Source organism: Henckelia pumila, chromosome 2 (assembly GCF_033568475.1).
Source record: "Henckelia pumila isolate YLH828 chromosome 2, ASM3356847v2, whole genome shotgun sequence".
NCBI lineage: Eukaryota > Viridiplantae > Streptophyta > Magnoliopsida > Lamiales > Gesneriaceae > Henckelia > Henckelia pumila.
The window spans coordinates 55,031,958-55,042,698 of NC_133121.1; the positions used below are offsets into that span (position 1 = coordinate 55,031,958).

The following is a 10,741-nucleotide window of genomic DNA, read 5'->3' on the forward strand; positions in this document are numbered from 1 at the left end:
ATATATACAAATTAAATTATTAATAAAAAATAAAATTTGGAATAAGTAAAGATAGTTGAAGATAGTTAGTTGATAGTGGGACCCATAAAAATATAGTTGAAGAGGTTTATGATAACGGAGAGAGGTTTTCAAAATATGTGAAATTTTTAACTTTTGATGTGGCAGTGACGTGGCAGAGCATAAACCCCTTATAGAGGTTTATGATTACGAATGCCCTAATATGAGTGAGTATTATATACCACTCATCTGCCACTCGGACGAACATGGCCAAAGTTTTGAACGCGTTCAACGAGTGTTTGTTTTTTCCAAAATCTCGGTCTGACACGTGCAAGAAATTAAAGGTTGGAAAAGTCGATGCCACCTCGAGGGCCTGCTGTGTAGGCTCACCCCACGCTTTCTGCCTTCCACTTTTTTTGTCTTTTTTTTAAATTTTTGAATTATTTAAATTGTAACTTTTATTATATTAAATTAATTTATTTTCATTAATTTATTTAAAAATCTTGAATTAATTTTAAAAAATGGATAAAATTTTCAACGGCTAATTAGTGTGTGTGTTTATAGTTTGTATCGAAGGGGTTACAACGATGAAGATATATTGATGTTTTGGTATGGAAAAATTTAATTTTAAATAAATGAAACTCGTAAAAGAAGAATAAAAATTTTTTTTGTAATAAATATAGTTAAATATAAAAATATTATTTTTTAAAAAATAAATAATCAATTATATATTGTAAATTAAATTGAAAATGTTTTTATTTAATATATAATAAAACTAAAGATAAATGGGTGGACGGTGAGACCCATATATAATAATTATTAATGTTAAAATGAAAGAAAGAGAATAAATGTGTTAATATAATGTGTATATGACAAGTAAACTTCATATGTTTTTTATAAGGTGATGGGTGTTACAGAAATCCATATATAAAACCCGCTAATGCTGACGCTCAAGAAAGTGAATATAGAACACATCAGGAAAAAAATCATTTTGGTCCTCTAACTTTATCTGTTTTCTTTTTTAGTCCTTTAACTAGTTAAAATTCTGTATTAGTTCTCTAATTTTTAAATTTTGGCTATATTGGTCATATTTTTATCAGAATATCTAATTTTTTCGGAAATTGATGACTAGACAATAAAATTCGATGATTTTCAATTTGAAAGATAATCATACTACTTGGAATGTCACCTAATTTTATAAATTTTGGTATGTTAATAGAATAAATATGTGTTCATAATATTTTTAAAAAAACAAACAAAATCAAAATTAAAAAACCGTGGACTTTAATTATAATTTTTTTAATTATATCAACTTTTGGAATGTTTCTTGTTTTTCTGTTTGAGAAAATGGTTTCCTCCACAACCCAAAAATTAAAAAAAATATTAATATTGACTCGATTGATTTATTTTTGAATTAGCTTTTTGAATAAAAAACGAGAAAGGTTAAAAAACATATATGATTATGAGAATTATAGCTCTTTTTTCTCATGAAATATGGAAAATTAATTTTTAAACTTAAATATAAATCTCTAATGATTGAATTTTTATTGCAATTTTTCCGGTGAGATTTGATATTTGTTTATGTGTAAATGATGTCTTTTCTCTAGAGGTTTTTAGGATCGCTTAATCTGGGCTGGTGTTATTAATTGAGGTAGAAAGTTACGAGAAACATATTTATTACATCGATTTTTTTTATTTGCTTATTATTATTATTATTATTATTATTATTATTTTTTACGGAAACTTGTAATTTTATTAAGAGATAGAAACATCATCATTTACAAGTTTTACAAGCCAAAACGGAAAATTCCCAAGCTCCCACACAAAGGAAGAGGGGGAAGAAATAGTAAAAGAAGCTAGTTTATGAGCAACTGAAGTTGCCGATCGGCGAAAATGCTTCAATTTGATATTACTACGACATTGTAGAATATTCTTTACTTCAGTAGCAATAGCTCCAATGTAGCTGTAATCCTCTTTCGGGCGAGCGACTGCTTGCGCCGCCAGAAAAGAATCTGTATAAACTTCGTTAATGTCCATTCCTCTTTTCACTATCAGCCGAAGAACCTCTCTCAAGGCCATAAGCTCCCCATACGTGACAGAAACAGGTTTTGGGATTTTCATGCCAAATGCCAAAATAAGATTACCAACATGATCTCGCACTACACCACCAACTGCATAATTATTAGTATGTGTATTTAATGCCGCATCCACATCCAAATGTAGCTGATTACTCGGAGGCTTTGACCAGCGAGCCTGTGGCATACTTGTGTGTTCCTTGCTACATATTAGGACCGATTCTCGCGCTCGATGAAACTCGCTAAGCATGGTTCCACTCCATTCAACACTAATGTTGGCATGAAGATGATCCGGTCCAAGAGAAATACGCATTCGTTCCTTCCATATAGCCCATGTTCTCATTGCGAATTTCTCCAAATCTTTTCGACATAGCATTTTCTCCATCCAAATAAACACATCAATGATGCCCAGGTTCTTAACTGTTTTAAGGAAAGGAAGAAACATTGTACCTTTCCAGCAGATCATTGCCTCATGGAACCAGAATAAAGCATGACAAGTAGAGTGGCATAGGCATTGTAGTAGCCCGTACCTAGAATAAGTGATTAAGGGATTAATCAACGCAAAATAAGAAATCGAGTCATGAGCATAACGAAAACTCCGTTGGCGATCGGAAGCTCCGGTGTGCAACGGAAGCTCCGATAGTATTACGTCATCCATGACATGTGGGACAACGGAAGCTCCAATCAGGAACGGAGGTTCCGATCTCCACTATCCGCAGCCAGCCAATGAAATTTTGCCACGTGGTAGATAAGAGAGAACGGAAGCTCCGACACTACAAGAAAAAAGGCTAAAGACAACGGTTAAAAACCGTTGTCGTAGGGAGTTTAAAACTGTTGTTGAAGGCCCTGTTGTTAAAAGTCACGCTCAAAGACAACAGTTAAAAACCATTGTCTTTGAAGGAAAGACAACGGTTTTTAACTGTTGTAAAACCGTTGTCTTTTCCTTCAAAGGCAACGGTTTTAAATTGTTGTCTTTGAACGTGACTTTTAAGAACAGGGTCTTCAACAACAGTTTTAAACCCCTACAACAACATTGAAAAACCGTTGTCTTTTCTAAACAAAAAAACAAAAAAAAAATTTAATACACAGATTTTCAATATTATAAATCACTCAAAATTCAAAAATAAAATTTAATATACAATCTTTCAGTATTATAAATTTTTCAAATATAAAAAAATAATTGAATTCTAACTCAATGAACACTAGGAAAAAAGAATCTATGCATCTCGATAAACTTGAAATCCTCCCTTCAGCACATATTTGCATCGCGAGCTAGTGTTGATTTCAAAACTACATTTTCTTGACTCGAGACTTTCATAAAGCCGCAACAATCTCTTTTCCATTAATTTGTATCTCCAAACTGTAAATTATTAAGAAAAAAACAAAAACCATAACTTAATCTCTTATCAGTGAGTATCACATCCTCAAGAAATTTAAACTAATCCTACTTCATCAACAAAATCAATGAAATAAATAACACGCTACACAAATAGAATATAGCCAAACGAATGTGACTTGCATTCATTATTGTCACATATTTATATTGGCAAAGACACAAAAAAAATTCCAATGTTTCTAAATTGTGAACCATCAGAAAGATCCAAAACAAACCTCAGCTTGCAAGTGGACACTCATCTGCATTGCATTAAAGACTTGACGGATCTGAAAGTAAGAGTAAAAAAAATGTAAAAAATTAAAAAATAATTAATAAATTCATTAATTAACCATGCGGAAAAGAACCTCTAACTGATTTGAGTTTATATAATCTTATTTGTTAAGATAAGATATATAATGATAATCAGACACGACATTGATTTACTATTATTGTGTTTATCATCATACAACTAAAACTAGCATAAACCGACTAGAATAGGTCATTTAAGCCATAAAATTGCTTCCTAATCAAATTTACTTTTTCTAAAACAATACCTACATTAACCAGAATGTATGCACTCATTGCATAACCAAGAAAAAAAAGGCTCTGCCTACCTTCAAAATAGCAACACGAAACAATTCTGGATGCATTTTTACAGCTGCTCCCACATGCCCACAGAAGAAAATCAAGAAGAAATATTAAGCAAGAGCAAGGATATAGCAGCATCTAATTTAAACACCCAACCACCTAATGTGGTAAACACAACCCTCTGTTTTTATGCCATATGGCTTCAATTCATGAAGGTTTTAGTTTCACATTTCAAAGTTGAGTTTTTAATCAAATTACCTTATTGATTCTTGAGCAATTGCAGCAACACTTTTAGGTTTATGATTAAGAAGCAAACCCTGTGAAAGATATCAACATGAGTAGATTGCCGATGCATTCCGTAATCCATATCAATATTTCAAAAGCACTATCAGGTTAGAACAGAGTCACGCTAAAGGGAAAAAAAACTAAACATAAAAACAAAATACTTTATAAATACATGAATGTGTCCATTCCGTATGATTCTAAAATGCAATCCAATCACCTAGATAATTTCAAACAAGTGATCTAGAACATATGAATACTGCATGTTTCATAGATTCTGATCTCCACCTCTCGATTTCCCATAAAGCCTCAGTATCTCCTGTAAAAAGGGAAAGCAAAGATGAGAACCGATGCAATTACAAGCCTTTCACATTATGTAAGATTCAGGTTATTAAGGAATTAACCGGATCTTGACATTTCTATATTAAATGCCAACAATCCAATCAAACATTATAAACAACAAAAATTTAAGATAACGAAAGAGTTTTGCAGTAGATATAAAACACAGGCACTTTACTTCACAAATCAAAGGAAGTCTGTCTATGGCTTACTCCTAGCTTCACAACCTTTTTCCCGTATTTAAGCCAATAAGAACCATATCCAACTCAATACAATGAAAATTTAGACTAGCGCTCATTCTTGTTTTGAAAATAAACTAAAATATATTTCTTGCAAGCTCAGCTGAAAATCAGAAACCATGCTTTGGAACCCGATCGGCGATCTCTATCCCTGCCGGTTAATGAAACAAAGATAGATATATCGGGAACCACCGAATCAATCCATAACTAAAGTACAACCATTTACAAACACAGTGACTAAAATGAAGCGAAATTAGTTACCTTTTTCTCGATTGACGTCGGGGATTGAGTGAGACTTCCATTGGGAAGAACCTCGCACTGCATCTTGAGAATATTATCTTCTCGCTTGTTCTTCCTGATTTCCACTAGATTATCCTCAATCCGTCGTCGAGCCTCCGCGTCGACTCCAATTTTTTAGGTCTTCTTCCACACATTTGCCCTGATACTCGGCTGCAACGACATTATCACTTATTTCTATACGTGTGTGTAAATTAGTATTCATGCGTATATAAGAAAACAAAGATGAAAGGGGGAAAATTGAAAGGGCCACAACTCCAATTCCTAAAGGAGTTGTTAAAGCATTAAAGGCTTATTTCTATACGTGTGTGTAAATTTCGCACATTTTAGTTTTTCTTGTAGTGAAATCAAAGTCTTACAAAACCCATGCTTTTGCATCTTGAACAAGAAACATAATCAGTTTCCAGCCATGACAATACAAGTATCAGATGAATCTGAGAATCAATGCCATCCCAAAAAACACACTTATTCAATAGATTTTCCAGCAAAAGAGACACAATAAACAAATAATTCCAACATGAGTCATAAAAAAATACTCCAAAATTTTGCATTTGGAAAGTGAAACACAATTAGCTGGCAAGTTACATAAAACAAAAAAGAAGAGGAAAATGGGATTCAATTACAGAAAAGTACTTAGGAAATGTTTAGCAACTATCGGATTCCTTTGTCCAAGCAATTCCTGTAAAGGTTTTTCAATTAATTAATAAACCTAAAGATGTCAATAATCCATTTATGCAAGGAAAAACCTATTAAACGCCACACGTAAATTAAGAGTTCACTAACATACCCTAATTAAACCAAGAATCAAGAATCACTTAAAGAATCTCCATTATACCACATCTACTTGTGTTCCGGGTGGTTTGAGACCAACGAGGCCATCAACCACATGTGAGGTCCACCACGAGGGATAGGGATTTCAGTTCTACATTCTTCTTCTAAGGCTTTGCCATCATTTACACCAATGATTCAATGTTCTACAACAGGTGTATGTCAGTTCTTTTTGCTGCCCCCCATCACATGGAGGCAGCCCCTCCAAATCTGTGTTGCAGGAAAGGTGCATACCTGAAAGCACCAAGTAAACAAATTTCAGAGACATTTGTACTGATATCTTGAATGCATTAATTATACTATATTTACTCAAATTTTAAAGAAAATTATGCATAATGCACTCATGAATAAGACTGGTAATTATGAAATGTTTGCAGACACTAAGACTATCAACAAAAACACCAATAGACAACATGCCATTAAGTCCTTGATTTCAGGTATACCGGATCCTGCAGCAGCTAGTGCAAAATTTATGATGATATATACAGAAGATAACACCAAAGCCAAGTTGATCAACATATAAACCAAGAATCCAGCAAAGTAAGACTTCTGAATTATATCAAACATCAACGAGTACTCCCATGAAATAACCCAGAACCAAAAGACAAAAGGCCTTGCATCAAAATGTAGATTAATGACGCATTCAAAATATTTCATCATAAAGTCACAACTTTGAAAATATATTCCAGCAAAAATCACTTAGAATGCATCCAATTCAAAGCTGTGCATGAAATTTAAAGAAGAATGACAACAAAAATAAGACCGAAAGCCAAGTACCAAAGCAAATTCCCATTCAAAAATTCAAACGACCTTATACACGAATTGATAACAATAAACAAGACCGAAAGCAGGCGGAGGTTTAGGGAGAATTTTATGGAAAATAGATTGGTCGGGTTCAACTTGTCTCCGTCCCTTCAAGTTTTCAATATGTATCCTCTTCCTCTCTTCCTCAAACGCCTAGTGCCCGCTGCGTTACTAGGTCCAGAGGATTTTTCTTCAAACCTGTGAGGAAATCACAATGACATAGAGGTTATGTGAAAGTCATTACATTCATCAAGATTCACAAAAATCTCACGACCTTGAACTCCCACGAACCGATTTGGGGGTGACTTCTTCATAAACACTTACAATTTTGGATTTAGGGCTTTTGGTCACGGCGGAGTGCTGTCCGTACGGTGGAGCACATGGGCCAGAAACGGGATGAATCCACGCAAGAGATAGAGAATAGTCACCGAAGAAAGAAGAGGTTGGAGTTGTGGCTGAAGAGTGAAAGCCTAGATCTGCGATTAAAGCATTGAGAGTTGTGGCTGAAGAGTCTGAGAGTTGAGTGAAAGGTTAAGTGTGGGAGTTGAGAAAAAGCGTGAGGTGAAAGCCCGTTTTTAAATTTGTACACTAGTTTAAATAAAAAAAATGACATATATCCTTTAAAAACAAATAAATAATAAATAAAAAACGCTCAAAATAAAACGGTTTTTTTAGTTGTCTTTTGTCAATAAAAAAACGCTCATAGACAACATTCTTCCAAAATCGTTGTTGTAGGCCCAAAATAAACGCTCATAGACAACAGTTTTAAATAACTATTGTCTTATATCCTAAAACGACAACGGTTTTAAATAAAATGTTGTCTTTTTTATTAAGACAATGCTAAAACACAACGGTTTTAACTAAAACCGTTGTTATAAAGTGAAAGACAACGGTTTTGACATAAAAACGTTGTCTATTGAGTGTTGTTGATGGGCATTTTTCTTGTAGTGCGATGGCGCATCGGAGGTTCCGATCGTGTCCTATAAATATAGGGCCGAGGCTTCAATTTTATTTGCCAATTCCTCAATTTCTTTTCCTTTCTCAGCTTATTTTAGTGGTTCTAGCCTTCCTAGGCTCGCTCCGGGGGTCGGTGAGGCGTTCGGGAGTCGCAGCAGAGTTGTGCCCAAGTTCTGGGGGTATCGACATCAAAGGACTGACGACGGACGCAGATATAGATTTTGCTTCCTAAAAATATTTAAGAGTATGCAATAGTTTAGTTAAGGCTTTTAGAGTTATATAATATTGATAGTAGTATCATTTTGATGTGTAGTGAGGATTATAGGCATGGACCTAGGCTGATAGAGCTACCTAGTAGTTGAGGTACGAAAGTACTATTCGAGATATCCTGACTGAGTATGTCTGCATTATGTGCTTGCATGATCGTATGTGCATATTTTATGACATGACTGTATGCTGCATGCATATTACATTTCAAGCTATATCTTGGGATATTATAGGGTTTTACCCTATCCTGTTAGTGGATGGACTTCAATCGATTTGGGTCCGGAGTGTCCACTGGTATTTGGTATAGAAGCCACCTCCTGAAGCGACGACACAGTGTGCTACATACCAGGGCCCGGTCTGTCTTTGTTATCTGATCTTTGGCCTCTAGTTTCAGTAGGCGGTACACTTGCATTCATGCATTTATATGACACAACATGCTCATACTCTCGTGCTGAGAATTTTATGCTCACGTCTCGTACTTTGTATATCTCGACACCCTATTCCATGGGACAGGTTTGCGATTGGATGAGGCGGGTGGATCCAGGAGGGATTAGGCAGTGGATGGCCAACGGGGATCTCGCCTAGGGATTTATTTTGATGTAGTTGGGATTCTGCACTGTTCAATTTGGTTGTATCACTATTTGGGGTATTTACAGATTCCTTTCCTTGTGATTGTATAATGTTTATTGCTTCTGCAGTTTATTTTGGCTTACTGTTTTAATTAAGTTAATTGCATGCTTAAGTTTCTGATTAGTAGGTGATCTCGGTAAGGGTCACTACAGGCATAGTGTCATTTGTAGAAAAATCCGGATACAGGAACATGGCAAGCCATCAGATTCATCGTCGTCGGGATAATGTCATGAAGGGCTCTCCACCAAAATATTCAAACCTTCGGCGGGAGTGACATAGCCCACAGATGTTTCCACCAGCTTTTAGATTGCGACTCCGAGCTATGAGAATGGGAGTCGAAGAAGCCAATCTCTAGCTTATATCCATTGCGAACAAGATATTTTATTTTTGGGTGATATTGCCAATATCTGGAATCCTCTGCCATTGAATGAGAAATTGGAATTGTCAAAATTTCCTGAGCAAGGAACGTAGGAAATAAACTACGCACCAGGGAGCTATTCCAAGATCCATTATGCAAGAAAGAAGAGACTGATTCATCACCACTCAAGGCATCAATCTGCCATGTAAGATGAAACGACCATTATATCTAATATAATTAATAATTAAATAAAATATGGATTTTTCAAAAAATTTCGGCATGACCCATCTGTTTATTTTTAAACTCACCTGACACAGACAGCAAACAACAAAAGCAACCTACAAGACCGATAAACTAGACCAGAATAAATAAAAGAGAAACTAGGGAAAAAGGCTCAACATCACAGACATCAAAATTTTGCAATTTAATCTTTAGAGACCAAGAAACAAATCTTAAAATTCATTTAATTTACATTTTCCAAATAAAAAAAGCAAATACTTCATAACATTTAAGTTTGAATAAACTTCTGCGGAATAATAGCAAAGGTCGGAGGGATGTGCCGTGCCCGCATCGCAGTCCACTCAAGAGTCAGGCCCCTTGATCTCAACAAAGTACAACCTGCACCAAGCATAGTAGTGAGACTAAAAGCCCAACAAGATATACATAATACAGCAAGGGTTCAAAATAATGCAGCATACTAAAAGTAGTACTCAGTATATCATGAAACTCACACGAAAGGAAAAATGTCATATCATGGCCGAAGTAGAAACGATAGCAATATGCAATGAAAAGTAACGTTCATGAGTCATTTATCCTTTTCATTTACTTGTGAATTTAGATCCTCGATTGTGACTATGATTTTGATCGATCAATGGCTATAGTATACAATTCCGGCAAGGATGCCGAGATTTCTCCCGTTAAACACCACATTGCCCCTCTGAATTTGGTAGGGATGCCGAGATTTCTCCCGTTAAACACCGTACTACACGTCTGAATTTGGTAGGGATGCCGGGATGTCTCCCGTTAAACACTGTACTACACGTCTCATTTGGCAAGTGAGTCAGGGCATCCCCCGACCCATCATTGCACATCTAAGTCACAACCAATTCACCTCATACTTTAACTTTTCATTCATTTAACTTTTTCTCATTTCAACATTTACCTTTACAAGCATTCTTTAATACAAGACATCGGGACTAGAATATTAAATAAATTTGAAGCCACACACGCGAATAAATGGCGTTGAATAATTTAAATGACATGAAACTCAAAGGATAGTGTGAAATTAAATTGGTGGATGAATCGAGTGTAGGTGAGCACCCTAGGCTTAAGGACTTTCTATTTATTACTTAGACTTATGCACAAAAAGATCTAACTCGAGCGGTTGGCCCGTACGACCCATAACTTAGCCTATTCTTATCCAAAAAACTTCCCGTTTGAACCGGCACCTCAAACACATCTTAAAATACACCTAGGATCAGTAGTAATCCTTTAATGATGGCCGGAACAACCCGAACGATTTAAATTCTTGGACAGCCCATAGATGATAGAAAAATCTACTCACGACACCCCAACTTAAAACACACCTAACTTATTTGATTCTTATCCGAAATAAGCCCAATTTGCACCGACACGACCCTAACATCACCTATAATCAGTACATCAAGGGTAGACCCTGCTCAGACCTCGCCAAGGATCCATTCAG

At 35.3% G+C, this 10,741-nt stretch overlaps 1 protein-coding gene across 1 annotated transcript; it reads right to left on the reverse strand.

Moving 5' to 3' along the window:
* Nucleotides 1-1,752: 1,752 nt before the first annotated feature.
* Nucleotides 1,753-10,171, reverse strand: LOC140877628 (uncharacterized). Its single transcript, XM_073281163.1, has 8 exons — nt 10,148-10,171; nt 9,345-9,374; nt 8,938-9,234; nt 4,294-4,352; nt 4,006-4,105; nt 3,684-3,734; nt 3,115-3,125; nt 1,753-2,602 (listed from the first exon to the last, which is right to left on the reverse strand). Exons 1-8 carry the CDS (start codon nt 10,169-10,171, stop codon nt 1,753-1,755), a joined length of 1,422 nt encoding a protein of 473 aa, XP_073137264.1.
* Nucleotides 10,172-10,741: the final 570 nt, after the last annotated feature.

Excerpts from the sequence above, each read along its gene's own strand:
- LOC140877628 (XM_073281163.1), bottom strand. The coding sequence starts at position 10,171 with ATGAATGAAAAGTTAAAGTATGAG. Across the intron at positions 9,375-10,147 it reads ATGAAAAGTTAAAGTATGAG|GTTGCTTTTGTTGTTTGCTG; the intron begins GTGAATTGGTTG and ends TCGGTCTTGTAG. Across the intron at positions 4,353-8,937 it reads CTATGTCACTCCCGCCGAAG|GGTTTGCTTCTTAATCATAA; the intron begins GTTTGAATATTT and ends TATCTTTCACAG.